At 47.3% G+C, this 15,090-nt stretch overlaps 4 protein-coding genes across 4 annotated transcripts; 3 read left to right on the top strand and 1 right to left on the bottom strand.

Annotated features, from left to right (window-relative positions):
- Nucleotides 1-102: 102 nt before the first annotated feature.
- Nucleotides 103-2,538, bottom strand: BHQ10_001143 (uncharacterized protein; the record flags this gene model as incomplete). The annotated part of the gene is made up of 1 exon (XM_040873147.1): nt 103-2,538. The coding sequence occupies one exon, from the start codon at nt 2,536-2,538 to the stop codon at nt 103-105; it is 2,436 nt and encodes an 811-aa protein (XP_040729648.1).
- A 2,635-nt stretch (nt 2,539-5,173) lies between these two features.
- Nucleotides 5,174-6,205, top strand: BHQ10_001142 (uncharacterized protein; the record flags this gene model as incomplete). The annotated part of the gene is made up of 1 exon (XM_040873146.1): nt 5,174-6,205. The coding sequence occupies one exon, from the start codon at nt 5,174-5,176 to the stop codon at nt 6,203-6,205; it is 1,032 nt and encodes a 343-aa protein (XP_040729647.1).
- Nucleotides 6,206-6,720: 515 nt separating this feature from the next.
- Nucleotides 6,721-7,289, top strand: BHQ10_001141 (uncharacterized protein; the record flags this gene model as incomplete). The annotated part of the gene is made up of 3 exons (XM_040873145.1): nt 6,721-6,747; nt 6,812-6,890; nt 7,021-7,289. The coding sequence occupies 3 exons, from the start codon at nt 6,721-6,723 to the stop codon at nt 7,287-7,289; spliced, it is 375 nt and encodes a 124-aa protein (XP_040729646.1).
- A 2,905-nt stretch (nt 7,290-10,194) lies between these two features.
- On the top strand, nt 10,195-13,704 carry BHQ10_001140 (uncharacterized protein; the record flags this gene model as incomplete). The annotated part of the gene is made up of 2 exons (XM_040873144.1): nt 10,195-12,659; nt 12,723-13,704. 2 exons carry the CDS (start codon nt 10,195-10,197, stop codon nt 13,702-13,704), a joined length of 3,447 nt encoding a protein of 1,148 aa, XP_040729645.1.
- Nucleotides 13,705-15,090: the final 1,386 nt, after the last annotated feature.

Raw genomic sequence — 15,090 nt, 5'->3', positions numbered from 1 at the left:
TTCTATCTTCTACCTTCTACAAACTTCTCCGGGATAGCCCTGACTGGGTATCAATTGATCTCATTGACAGTATACATTTATCCACTCATATACAGCACAAGGCTAATTGTTGTCATCGTCGGAATCAGCAAACATGTCCTCTGCCTTTGGGCGTGGCTTTCGCGCTCGCCCGACTGGCGTGGTCTCTTCGGGTTTGCTGGTTGACTCTAAGGTCTGATCGGGCTGCTCTCTCTCCTCTTGAGTTTCTGGCACATCAACATCCATGTCTAAGGGCTGCCCATCTAGCTCGTCCGCTTCAAGATCGCTGTCTTCCATTGGGACGCCGTCGATGTCACTCATTTGCTCACCGTCCTGGTCATCGTGATCTGGCGCAGCAACGGATTGCTCAGGTAGCGGTACCTGGCTTGGATCAAACCTTCCACCAGCAGGTGCATCTTCATCCACAGTTTTCCATCGACTTTTGCCCTTATTACCGGCTGCAGACTGGGCTTGCTCAGCCTCGGCTTTCTTTTTCTCCTCCATTTCTTTCTCTGTCAAAGGCGGATTCTCAAACCTCTGAGTGAAATGATCTTGGGCTGACTGCGGGAAAACGCTCCAACCTTCCCAAATATGCAGCATAGCATTGACGCTGCGCTTCCATTTCTCTGCTTTAAGCCGACCCCAGCCCAAGTCTTTTTCTAAGCGGCCCAGATGCTCAAAAACTTTGTATGACCGGAATGCGGATTCGAATAGTTGCCTATATCGCCAAGCATGACGCACACCACTGGTCGATGATGACGAAAAGATATCTGATATCACATAAAGACCAACAAGCTTCGCAGCTGACGTATCCTCGACGGTTCTGCCAGAAGTGGCCGGGCCAGCGTCAGCCTTATCCCCAGAGGCAGCAGCGGCGTTCGCTTCGCTTTCTCTCAGGGCACTTCGTACTTCTTCCCGATCTGGGTTGGCTCGTGAGTATGCAAACGGGCGAAGTACATTTGTCACAAGCATATCGACCACTTCTTCTGCTCCCGCGCTAGCATGTTCAATAGCGAAAGATGTCACTCGAGCCACGTCACCTCGTCGTAATCTAGTGTTTGCTGTAGGAAGTCGAGCAAGTAAATGTGTCAATTTTGCCTTCTGCAATGGATCCATGTAGCCAATACCATCCTGTCCCCCAATTGAATCGTCTGCTGCATGCCGCCTCTTCGACTCTTCGTTATCGGAGCCTTCTTCATCCGATGAGTTATACTCTTCGTCAGATACAAATTCGTCGAGTGTGGTAGCATATTCGAAGCGAATCGGCATTTCCGGGGTGACCCAGCTAGCACCTCCTTCAAATATTAGCGAAGCGGGACCAGTATTCCTCCCATGTCGGCCATGACCGGTATTTGCCCTCGTGAGTACGTCCCAAAGTTTCCATCTATACCAAACACCACCAACGCTACGAGCATCCCATATCCAAGCCCACTTCTCCTCTCGCTGTACCTCTGGTCGGCTCATCAGCAACGCCTCAAATTCAGGTCCGTATTTCAATAAATTTTCGAGGGTTTTGTGTATCAGTCGCAACTGCTTCAAGTCCGAAGGTGGTTTAACTTCTATCTCAGCTGTCGACGCAGGCTTTCCATATTGCGATCCATAAGAAGCCGGAGGTGCGAATCCGCCGCGATGAGGACCAGGCGGAGGTGCTCGATTGAGTCTGCCGATGGGAGCTTGACTGACGGGTTTCGCACCAAAAGGCAACGAGCTCTTAGAGGAAGAACCCACAGTCACGGGCATGCCCGAATGAATTGCTGCGGATGACAAGTGGCGCGAAATCGATAAATTATAACCCCATCCTAGATATTTGCCTTGTAAAGCACTTACAGCGGCATCTATATCAGAAGCTGCTGTTTCCTGCGCTAAAGTCACAATGGCGGAGAAAGATCTGCGCTCCATAGAAGGCTGGGCCGGCGGAGGTATAATCTTGACAGCATCTACTGTAAGATTTCCCGGAATCAAAGCCTTGATGACAGCTGGTGATGAACCTGGAGGCAGCGAAGAGAGATAAACCGTAGGCTTTGCAACAGCTCTTTCTGCTTCTTTGTCCTCCACAACCCTGTCCACTTCGTCATCAGAAGCACGAAAACCGGCTGGCGCATCATTATCATCGTAGCCAAATATACCATGACTCCCTGGTTCTCTATTATTTCGATCTCGTTCGCGATATAACCCGTCGTACGTTCGTTTTCGCCCAAAAGACGGCGCCGGGCCTAAACTTCCAGGGCCGCTGTTGCGAGTAGACGATGCGCTGGTAAAGTGACGCTTTGGCGGAGGACCACCTAGACTTCCAGGCCCGCTAGACCTGAAATTTGACGATGTCCTCCTACTGCCACTATCTCCTCCATCATCGTCAAAGGACTTAACGAAATCTTCGTAAACGGCGGCAGTTTCGGCTTTCTCGCGAGCGCGTTTTGCTTCTGCTTCGGCCTTCTGGCGCTCGAAGAGGGATCGTTTTGGTGGTGCTGATAATTTTGACGAAATATCGGTAAAAGCTTTAGCTTTGGTGTCGTCTGGCATGATTGCAGATGGGCAACATTGGCCCTAAATATACAGGGGCCAGCTGCCTTGTTGATACGATGGTTCTGAGATTGAATATGAGATTGAATGATTGGCGGTGGCTTGACAGTCCAACTTTCTAATGCCTGAGGCAGAAGATCTACAGCAGCTAGCCGAGTTAGTCTTAGCCCCATCTACAGCTCCAACTCAACAACAACGGAGGGGAATGTTGACTTTCTTTTCACACCTCTACAGTATGATTTAATGATTCCTTTTACTGTTTTGTGTACATGGTCGGAATCCGGGGCAAACCAGGAGGAGGTTTAGATAAGATTGGCTTTAGAACCGTCACTGACGCCAGCCGGAGGCTCACTCGGGTATTTGGTGTCAGTTGCCAGAACATAAAAAAATACAATGCATTCAATATACATGCACTAGTGCCTATTCCTCAAATCAAAAGTCACAGCGCACTCCAGAGCGAATCCACCACATTGAAGCATCCAACCCTTGGCTTGCAGACTCAATTCCATACAATGAGGAGCTCTCGCAACGCGGGCATGCATGACTTTTGGACTACTGGTAAAGCCACCAGCGAACGCAGTAACAGAATCACCAGCGGAGTTGAACCAAGGGTCAACCTCATTCAGGGCATAGAAGACTGGGACGATAACCTTCCCGCTTTCTCTGCGCCAGTATAACCGCCACAATTTACCAACATCAATGAGCTCGGCCAAAGGAGCTGGATGGTTGAGCTGCTCGGTCAATTGTAGGACGTCAGGGCTGATGAGTAGATCTGCTGGCTCTCTGTCTGCAGTATAGTCCAGCATGAGGAGGTCCTTCTTGGTCCTCTCAAAGGTGATATATTTTGTCTTCTCTAATGAGTGGGCCGGGTCCTGTTCCTCTTTCTCTTTATGACCATTTGATGCATGGTCATGAGACTGAGATTCAGAACTTTGATGCGGAACACAACCGATGCCAGAGACAATCAAGCCTGATAAAGGATATGTTGATGTTTTTTTGGTAGCATGACAAGCTGCAGTCTGTATGGCCACCATACCACCAACAGAATGTCCCAAGATCACTACACTCGAAGCCCCAGACCTTGACCCAAAATCATTCCATATCCGTGGTATAACGCTGTTGTTAATATACTCAGCTTGCCGCTGTGTTGGAGTTGGTGCATTAGCGCCGCCTAGCACATTCTGATCAGGTACCTCCGTGCTTCCACCATAACCTGGTCGATCGATTGATACGATGGGAATATCAAAGGCATTTGCAAGTATAGACCAGGAGTAATCGGCGTTTGCGTCAAAATATTTTGAGTCATAACCAGCGCCATGTATGCATATGAGCAATGGTCTAGTAACTTTTTCGGATGTTGGCTGATCCACTTTCGGCAGACAATGTCTGCCAGTGATTCTTTGATCGCTGGTTATATCGATGCTGAAGGTCTCCATAACGCAATGATCCGAAGCCGTCGATATGTGTTATTAACGAGAACTTGAATTTTCTCAATGTGCGAACACAAGATGGGCAGAAGGTTTTATATACCTTGATAAATAAGAAAGTTGTGAAATTAGAGTAGGGACTACTCATTGTAACTAAAATTCACCAGCTAAACGGACTGGGTTGAAGCCATGAGGCTTATCTCCGTCCAGATTCTAGACACCCGGTCATTCTGAAGAGCTGAGCTGAGCGGAGTTAGCTATTTCCTCAGTTTACAGCTAGTTAAGGGGAATCAATGATCCAATGATCGAGATCCAGACAAATCTGACTATGCGCTCCTCACATGCCTATATAGCGAAGGGTTGCCTTTTTTCGCCCGGGTGTTTCTGCTTGAGCTTGGAAAGGGTGCTCTCTTCTCCGGTGGAGCAGGGATTCATAAATCTGATCGGATTTAATTTCACCTTGAATTTCCCTCTATGTAGAGATTGAAGAGACTTATCTAAATGGTGTTGGATAGTGCATGTGGGCATCGGAGATATCATCAGGGAAATGTAGACAACGGACTTAACAACCCTTCAAATGTTCAATGCTAGATAGCACTGATTGGGCGGACTTAAGAACCATAGCAGACTAACGAAAGCAACAAGTTTGATACGAAACAATGGTCAGAGGCAACGATGAATGACTAATCTGATAGTAAACCATTCAATGGTACTTGGATGACCTGAGCATTTGCAAATTGATTAGGGTTACTGCGTTCCTAGTATTCACTGCCTGAGGTGTCGAACCGGGAAACTAGAACATTCTGCGGGACGCTGCCTGGGTGCCTGAAGATTACTAATTGCAACCTTTCTGAAAGTGGTTAGACTGCCAGTCGCTAGCTAAGCATTTCAAGGCTGTCGTCGAAGCCTTGGGTCAACCTCACCACTATCTCATCGCCATACCTCTCAGTGCTCTCACATATCTGCTCAGCGAGATATGTCTGAGACGAGCAAGACAATAACCAGGCCTCGCTGAGTTGGAAAAGTGCGCCACTACCATTTCGCGTTCGTTTTTGCTACGCTGTTACGGTCGTGGCGCCGCCTGTCCTTCGTTGCTCGCTGGATTGCCACTTACCCTTCGCTCAGTTCTTGCCGGACACCGGTTCTATAGAGTGTCTAGCGACATTTTTCTACGAGTGGGACGAAGTATTTGGGACAAGTCTTTGAATATGGCGACAACTACGGCGCCTACCGGTGTAGCAGCAGCGAAATGGGAAAAGAATCTGTCGGCGCACGTCATCTGTCCTGAATGCAAAGAATTCCCTCCGAATCTCGAATTCCCCGGATCCCATGAAACTGTTTGCGGCTCSYGTGGGTTAGTTCTGGCCGATCGTGAAATCGATATACACTCTGAGTGGCGAACGTTCTCCAACGATGACCAGAACAACGACGATCCGTCGCGTGTCGGTGAAACTTCCAATATCTTGTTGAACGGCAATCAGCTCGAGACGAGTATTGCGGGTGGAGCGACTGGTGCTGCTCGGCAGTTGTATCGTGCTCAGAACAAGCTCTCGAATGAAAAGAACAATAAAGCGCTCATGGCTGCTTACAAGGAGATTGGTGCCTTGTGCGATGGTTTTAACATTCAAAAGATCGTTGCGGATACCGCCAAGTACCTGTTCAAGATTGTGGATGATCACAAGGCTTTCAAGGGAAAATCTCAGGACGTAATTATCGCTGGCTGTATATTTATTGCTTGCAGGCAATGCCAGGCTCCCAGAACGTTTTCCGAAATCTTTGCAGTGACCAAAGTGTCACGGAAGGAAATTGGGAGAATCTACAAGTCCCTTGAAAAGTTCTTCACGGCGCAGAACATCGAACGTACGGCTATAGTCGGATCTGATGCGGGCTTCAAACAAACCTCCTCGACCAAACCGAGTGATCTTTGTGAACGTTTCGGTTCATTCTTGGGCTTAGATTATCGCACATGGCATGCGGCAGCCGATCTGTCCGACATCGTCACGAAAGCTGGAGATCTTGCAGGTCGTTCACCACTTTCGATCGTGGCTGCTTGTCTCTATATGGTTTCTCACCTTGCCGGTGTACCTAAGTCGGCTAAGGAAATTTCGGCCGTCGTTGGTGTGAGCGATGGAACTATACGTGGTGCATACAAACAACTCTATGCTGAGAAGGATCGCCTGATTACCGATGAATTTGTTGCTAAGGCGAACGGAGACAGAGCCAATCTACCACAGAGCTAGTGGCTCATTTTGGTCTTCCATTATTCGATTGCTGATATATCATTTTTGCGCGCGAGCGTTGAGTCATGTTCTGCTCTCAGAATTGCATCTATCAACTTCCTTGTTGAATGAAGGGGAGTTTATAAAATGAAAGTTGCATATCGAATTGTTTCATAGTTGAATCGTGGTAGGCTTTGGTCACCGAAAGATTGTATAGAGTTAGATCGCATACCAATATGAATACAGTTAATTGAAGGCATCATCACTCAAAGGCAATTGAATAGAATAAAAAATGAAAAACAATAATTAAACAACATGGGGAATATTTCAGTATTTGGTGAAGCTAGATATAACTTATAACGTTACTCGGATGATCACGGGGTGACTAAGCCGCCCATGCCAAGACCTAGCCATCCGCGAGTGGACAAGTCAAAAGTTCCTTCAAACAAACCGAGCCCGGAACGAACCTCTTCTCATCGACGACCACACTTCTCTTTCCTCTCTACAACCCAAGTCATCCTTCTTCAACCGTCGCGATGTTGTCTCACTCTGTCCGAGCTTCTGTAAGTTGAGGTCTGTCGGCGGTGGAATTGAATGGCATTGCTAATGTGTCCGAATTGCGTACAGCGCTCGCTCCTCACCCGGGTCAACCGTCAGTCCGTTGGTGTTTCATACCGCACTTTCATGACCACTGCCACTCGCCGAGGTATGATGAACCCTCAATTGCTCTAGCATCTCCTGTCAGACGGGAACACTCCCTTGAAACCACCGCCTGAATCATGGCATGCGATACCCTCATGTCAACGGAACAGAGAATCTAACATCCAAAACAATAGCCGACCCCGTCCAAGACCTCTACCTCCGCGAACTCCGCGCCTATAAGCCCAAGCCCGCCAAAGCAGGTGAGGCCGAAGCTCAAGTTCAGAAATTCACCGCTCCCAAACCTCCTCCATCCCCCGAAGAGTCCAGCCTTGCCGGCGATTTGCAGGCTTACGAGACCCAGGCTGTTGAGGTTGAGGGTCAGGCCGTTGAGGGTGAGGAGGCGCCCAAAGAAGAGAGCTGGTTCGAGGAGGACGAGGAGGAGGCTCACCCTGCTGCTCACTAAATTGCCCTTTTCCGATCGATCAATTGATATATAATTCGAGAAGGCGGGTGGAGCGTGTACGAAATGGGTGTGAATGCGAGAGGATGAAGGATTATGCCTCTCGCCGGGTGCTCATTATCCGAGAACTATTGTGGTATGGGGGACGGAAATATTTGAGGTACATTGGTGGTACCTAAAACTACTTGCCTGCACTTTGCATGAACCATTGGAATGGGCTTACAGAGTCGTGGCTGGGTTCCTTTACTGTTTTCTTTTGTGGTATTTGTCAGACCTTGAAGCAATGTAAATTAAGAAATATGACCGCTTCGAACTTTCATCTGTCTTCGTCTGTGACATCTTAAAGGGAATGATTAATATCGAGGTACGGTTGATGTTTGGATTTGGTCGTGCAGTAGAAGAGGCTCGGTATCTGTGGTTCAGGTACCGACATCTGAAAGGATCAATATCCTACCTGCGTCTCATAGGTCAAGTTATGCAGTACCTAGTTATGTAGGTCCAATTGATAATTCTACTTAAGACCATGATCGATTGACTGAGCAGAAGAGTACATAGGTCTATCCCAGTCCATAGTCGAAAGAAGGACACTGGATATCTGACGTCGTATGTCGGTGTGCGACATGCTGGACAACAAATCTATAAGATGTTCCAGTCCTATTCTATATATACCATGCACACAGGCTACAATGCCTTATGCACAAGTAGCGCTGATATGAGATGAACTCCTTGCTTCTAGAAGGCTGCTGTATCTGTCTGACCTATCGTGTGCAAACAACACATACCTAAGTAATTCATCGCACGTTTGAATTCATACATATATATGACATAGGTCGAATAATCGGCAGAGGAAATACGTACTATGCAAAACGCTATGACAGGTGATACGTCTCATCTGACGGGTCTGTCAACCCCTATATACCTGGGTGCTGGTCCCGGTATGTAGGTCGACGGATGATGGATCAGTATGCTTCGCGAATAGTGTGTGTGTGGACCGCCAATTGATTTTATAGTGGTCCCAACAATCAAATCAATCCAACAAGCGCTAAACACCCATAATGATGAATCCGTGTTGTTGTATGTCGTAAGCTCTGCGCGTCCCTTGAACTCCATCTGGCATTCCGACTCCACTGTTCATGCCACGCGTGGCACGCACCAAGAGATCAGTCTGATTTTCAATGATTCATTATTGAACCTTCCTTGATGAACCTGTAAACGCGGCTCATACTCTCACTCAATTGCCCTTTACGGAGTACGATTACAATACGGAGTAGAGTCAAGCCCTTTTTTTATTCGCTTGGCTGAGACTAATCGAGTACATGGTAGCGAGGTTGGAAGCCACAGAGTTCATTTGGGATTTGGGCCGGGTTAGGGTTTAATGACTCCGTACTTTCGATAACTAGTGGTCGCAATGTTTACAATACATACGTGGTTGGACACTCGAGTATCTGAGTAGTCGCCGCATAACTCCGGACATTGGTAAGCGCATAAGTCGTGGTTGGGCGACTTGTCAGTGCTTCGGTGTTCGGATGGCGTCTTTAGACTCAAGCCCTTACGCACGGCACTTAAGAGGCTAGCTCAGAGCTCTAGTTTAGTATGGCGCCGAGTGGGCCGTCGTGACGAATATATTGGATGAAATGACATCCGTCCTGACCAAAACCGAGATTGGCGTGTTGCATAAGTATTTCAGTGCTTCATGAATCGCACTCTTTGCGCGGCTCTTCGTATGGTGTAGTTCTCCAGCAATTTGCAAACCTAGAGCCCAGATTATTTTTCTATGTGCTGAATAAGGTGCAGCGTGGCGTTCAGACGTGGCAGTTGAGCTGAGGATCATCATGTACAGTTCTGTACATGTTAAGCGATGACAGGGCTGTGCTCAAGGCAAACTAGATGCTCAGCCCGGCGTTTGCAGAGAACATATCATCGAAAAAACAATAGACAGGATGAAGATCTCATCCGAATCCTGTACCCTGTAGAATCAAACCACTGGTCAGTTAACCGGTACGTTAAGAGTCACTAGTCGCAGTGTCGTTATTGGGGTGGTTGATCGGGGTAGCATCATAATTACTACGTGGTCAGCAGCTGGCACTTCAATGTTCAGCGTGTTTGCGAGGGAGATTATTTTCTCCTTCTCTTTTGTATCTGATAATTAGAAATCATCGACATCAATAGCCGCGATTATATTAGCATTGCGTGTTCTGGAATAAGAAAATAAATTATCCACCTGGTGGGATCCCTGCCTGGTTTTTTTCGCGCTGGGGAGTCTTTGTATGTMCCCGCCTCCATTCCAACTTGCTTCCTGGCTTCCTTCCCTGCCTGCACTGTCCACCTCCTTTTGCTAGTTTTTGTTTTCTACTCTGCTCGAATATTTTTCATTTCCTTCACTCGTTCACTTCAACTATCGTCAATTCCATCGCTTTGTTGTTCTCTTTTGTCGTTGCATTCTATTAATACATGCTACTACCTTAATTCCGATCCTGCCGCGTCTTGAAACTTGACTAATGAATGATCGTGCCGCTGACGATTTGACTGATTAATCTAATCACCTGTCTCGATAGCCCTCGTTTCAACCTCATTACCCCTCGCAATTTAACACCAACGCCATCTTCCTGCCTTGTTTACTTGGTGGATTGCCTTGTTGACAGCTAATTCCTACATCGCTATTTCTGTCCGATTTATTGCGTTCATTACAGAGAATTGCATTTGTTAGCGACCAAGCTATCAATCCTGAAACACACCTTACTGTATAGCTTTATTCAGTCTCACAACGGAAAAGAAAGAATTCGCCTTCTCCCCTCGAGCAATGTGTATGATCTGAGCTTGTGTGGCTTGATCTCTGGTTCCTGGAGAGCTGGTCTCTCCGGACTGTTTTGACTCGTCACCACAAAAAACATAAACCCAACTACCAGCAATGGCATTGAAAGTGGATAGAATTCAGGTCCAACCTTTCCCCCCATTTCAACAAGAGCAACATGATGCGCCAGTTCAACAGGACGTCAAGTCCCCGACTCTCCTCCATAGAGCAGCAAGCTTCGAGTCTACAAACGAAGAAGATGTCCAAGATAGTCCCGTCTCACCCGGCGTAAAGAGAAACTTCTCCGATACAAGTCTGTCCTCTAAAAACGAATCGTCGACCGTCAAAGAGAATTTTGCTGCTGGAAAGGATATACTGCGTCGAGTTACACTCCGTCCCTCGAATAAGCCCAAGMCCTTGMCCCGCCGCATATCGACCAACGAAATTCCTACAACTGCCAATTCGGTTTCTGGAGTAGATAATGCAGCGCCGAGAGAAAGGCCAGGGAGCTTGATTGAGGAGAATAAAGATATGCCAAGTCAAGATTCGACACCGCAGATTGTTGTGAGACCGTCCAAGTCTCGGTCAGTTTCCGGGAAGATTGCTACGCTTGCGCGCGTTTCATGGATGTCAAGCTCTCGTTCACCATCACCAGCCCGTGATGTAAAAAGAGGAGCATCGTCTTCGCGAGAGCAGTCTCCAACCCCCAGAAGTCACCCTGCGTCCACAAACGGGCTGTCTTTAAGCAGCGAAACCAAGGAACCCCGACCAAATACCAATGACGACATGCAGTCTAAACGGCCAACTTCGAGTAAAAGATCGCGTCGACCATTAAGTGCTTTTGTCCCGAGAAGCAAATCAGCCGACCCGCCTTCACCATCACTTCGAAGCAGGAAATCAGTTGACCAACTAGGAGCCCGTGGACCAGAACTACCACCTCTTCCTAATCCTCCAATTCCCTCTTCGATACCCGCTTTAGAGCCTGGTCGAAAAAAGGACGAGCTCTGGAATGTTTTCAGAGGTCTTGAGGCAGATCTTCAGAAGTTTCACGCCAAATCTACTAATCTGAAAGTAAATGTGGTACGGTCGTCATTGCTCCCTTTTCTTCAACGATATGCATCGCATCCGTCGTTCAACGAGCTCAAGCCGGAGGACCTTGATCGGCGGGTCAACATCCTGAACAAGTGGTGGACTTCATTATTGGGACTATTGCATGGTAAACATAATCAGTCAGTGTCTGGCACAGATCGACCAGTATTTTTGGAAGCGCTTTCAGGGATTATGATGCGCAAGGAATGGAGGATCCCATATCAGCCCCAGAACTTCTTCGCCCATACCTCCAATTCTTCGTTAGAGTCAAGCTCCTCGGATTTTTTGGCGGAATCGATATTCCACAATGTGCGCAATATTTTCAACCAGAATCTCCTCTCTCAGATGTCCTTCGTTGTGGAAAGAATGTCCCTACGGCATGCGCCGGCTAGTTTGGTGTCTTTCTGTGGAAAAGCATGTGCTTACGCGTTCTATTTCTGCCCAGGCGTTGCCGATATGTTGGTGCGGCTATGGAATACTCCCTCGGATGCGTTTCGTCGGTTGCTGGCAGATCCATTGGGATACAAAGGACTAGGAGGTAGGGCCATCGCGCAGAATCTTGCTGCTAGGTTCCCGCTTCCTGTACGACCGTTAGCCTTCTGCTCTCATATTGCGCTTTCCAGATACTTACGGCAACCGCTGATTTTACCATTGAGCGCGACACAAATCCCATGGCATGGACCGTGGGTGTCACGCTGGTGTGGACGGGACAGTGACCTCTTCTACGTTTTCGTCAAGTACTTTCATACGCTCAATTGTGACTTTATACCCCCAGAGACAGATACGTCGCATCAACTATTCGCTCCTGGGATGTTGTCTGTGCAAGGCCATCTTTTGATGGTGCTAGAGGATACACTATACCGACAATCTTCTCCACAAGCACCAGAAAATCCATTTGCGCCAAGCTCTGTTACTTTTGACGATTTCATTGAAGGACCCAATGCTGCCATGTCAACAATGCATATAGGCATGGCAAATTGTCATCGGTCGATGGCAGAGAATCGATTGATTATACTCTTGCGCGATTTCCTTTCGGAGCCGTCGCCAGATTCCGCCCCAGCTCGAAGAATGTACATTGATTCCTTCATGCGCGTATTGAAAACCGCGGCTCGCAAGACATCACTATTCAATCACAACGCCTGTCTTGTTTTGTGCGATTTTGTCGAAGAGACTGCCCCGTTAATCGACCGATACGCTCGAAAAGCCAAAGAAGACATCTTCCATTGGCCATTTTGGCTCGATGTTTGCAAGCAAATGACACTCAGTCAGAATTCAATGACTGAGGTTCGCTTGTTCTCTTTCTTGTTTTCCATGTGGAAACCATGGACCTCGAACAAGGAACGATACTACAGCTTATGTTCTCAGTTTTTGCTACATGATGACTACTTTTATACATACTTTAGCCATTGGAATCCAATGGTTCGAGCGTATTTTCAGCGGCTCATTTGTTGGAGGGTGGCTCGTTTCAGCGCCAACCCTACTCCAGTTGAATCGTACGTATACCCAGCAGAATTCGATTCTTAAACGTATCTGCACTGTGACTAATGATTTGATAGGGATGTCTATGAGATGCTTATGGACAAACTAGAACAAGTCTGGGCGTTCTATTTGACATACAATTTGAGAGCTAGAAAGGAAATGCTTCCGCTATTGGATGCGGCGGCCGGCAATCCAGCTCCTGCTCGACGACTTTTGATTATTCGCTCTGACAACCAGCAGCCGTCCCCAAGCAGTCCTTTCATGTCTTTCGACAGATTGAGCACGCCATCGTTCGATCAAAGCGCATATAAATCTCACGGCACACTCAAGTTTGATATCAACGGCATGCCTTCAGAATCAGATTCTCCGTCTGCGCCCAAACGACGGTGGAATATACTGAAGAGTGTATTTGGAACAACTGCGAATCCAAAGCCTGGAGAGGTTACGCCTCCTGGGAGCGTGTCCGATGAAAACGAAATAAATCCCATCGACAGTCTCATGAAGAAGCAGGAAGAGAACGGCAACCATGTGACTGAAGAAGACGATAGTATATACGAATCTCAACCACCTCATCAACCGTACAATTTCAAATTTTCTTTGGAGTGGTATCAGCACCCACACAAGAATCATAATCCGCACCACAAACCTCCCAAGCCGAGACCTCTTTTTGAGCCAGGGCTCCCGCGAAAGACCCTTTATCATGTCCAACACCAGCGATCAGCCAAAGCTTTAAGGCACTCGACAACAACTACAGAAGAATCGATTGATCCTCGCCGGGACGCTGACGCATCGACAACCAGCACTCGGAACTCGTACGCAACGACCAAAACATCCGTCGACGAAGAAACAGATTCAACCATTTTTGCGCACATTGAAGACAGCAAAATCCTACGCGACGAACGTATAGTGTCTAGTAAATACGCAGGACGAGCCTTGGCAGAATGGGCTGCGATTATCACAGAATTCGATAACTTCTTTGACCGGCGTCTTAAAGAAGGTGTCCCGAGCGATGAACTCGTCGAAACACCTACACTGAGTGTGGAAAACCTCAAGAAGTGATTTGTTTACCGTTTTGTCTTTCTTTCTCATATTCTTCTCTTATATCTGTCATTATATTTTGAGCATGTGCATCCGTCTAAGTAACAGGAAGCACGTTCGCGATAGCATATCATATCCAGGCGTTTGGCTGATTTTTTTCTGTGTCTTGCGAGGGTTAACCTAATTTCATCTCTTGCGCCGATCATCTGTCATTTATTCATGGGGTGGATTAATCATTCTTATTCTACCAATTCAAATTGATGAGATCGAAGAACTTTCGAACTGTCTCTCGATTAGGGTTTGTTCCGGATTCCTGCTAAATACGGAGGTAACTTCTTAGATCCGGTTCGACTTACGTAGACGAATATTAAGCCAAGCTTCAAACTTTCCCAGTGTCCTAAATATAATTCAACATCAGGTTCACGGCCTCTCAAAATATCAACACTCCGCTAACTGCTCGAGTCTCATTCAGAATTCCCAGCAGTGGACTTCGGATGCTATATCTACATCAAAAACGATTGCCACTCCTCCCTTCTCCATCATGCAATATCAAGCACGAAAGGGAATCGGTAAGCTTAGCCCGATAGGTTGTTCGAAATGGTGCCTCCTATCAATTTGTCCTTCAAGTCAAACCGGGTCTAGACGGAGGTGAGGATTCGGTCGAGTATATTCGTGGCATGCCGAAAAATCCTACAGTTGATAGCATCTTTACTTTTTTTTTAAATTATAATTTTAATAACGACCATGTAATAGTCCAAGCATGAAGGCCGGTTACAATATCATTCTCTTTGATCCCATTCCATTTATTTCCAAATTGTATCGTCTCTGACCCCGTCCTCGAATGAGTGGCTCAGGGCATCCGTCGACCCCTAATACCGGCGTCTAATTCTATATATAAATACCAAATGGAAATCAACTAAATCGACCGAGAGACTCGACGCTAGGGGCTGGAATCCGCGTTTCGTAAGAGAAAACATGGCCGATATGGCGGCCAGCGCTGTCCTGGCCGGAAGCGGGAATTCTGGGGATGTGGTGCGAATGGTTACGGATATAGCTTTGCTGTGGTGGGAGCACTCGCGAAAGATGGCGGATCTGGATGCGACGGTGTTCTGGAGGACTCCGGGATCATGGACGAAGTCGTCGAGTCTGGAGCCGATGGCTGTCGTTGCGCTCGTGAAGTGCTTTGTGATGGAGTGGAGTAATGAGTTGGATTATCAGATGTATCATGATCTGCCGATGGAACTGTTTCTCGGCTGATATCATGATGCAATAATGTTTTTGTAAAGTGGAGATATAGGGGCTTCAGTCTGTTTATGGATGGATGTACCTAGATGGAAAATTCTACGATGTATCAATCTGCCCTATGTGGTTCTAAAACCCTCATGGAAACCGAAGTAGGTGGATCAG

This window comes from Talaromyces amestolkiae (assembly GCF_001896365.1).
Source record: "Talaromyces amestolkiae strain CIB chromosome Unknown scaffold1.1, whole genome shotgun sequence".
NCBI classification, from domain to species: Eukaryota; Fungi; Ascomycota; class Eurotiomycetes; order Eurotiales; family Trichocomaceae; genus Talaromyces; species Talaromyces amestolkiae.
Note: the sequence above shows the minus strand (reverse complement) of the source record. Positions and strands in the feature narration are given on the sequence as shown.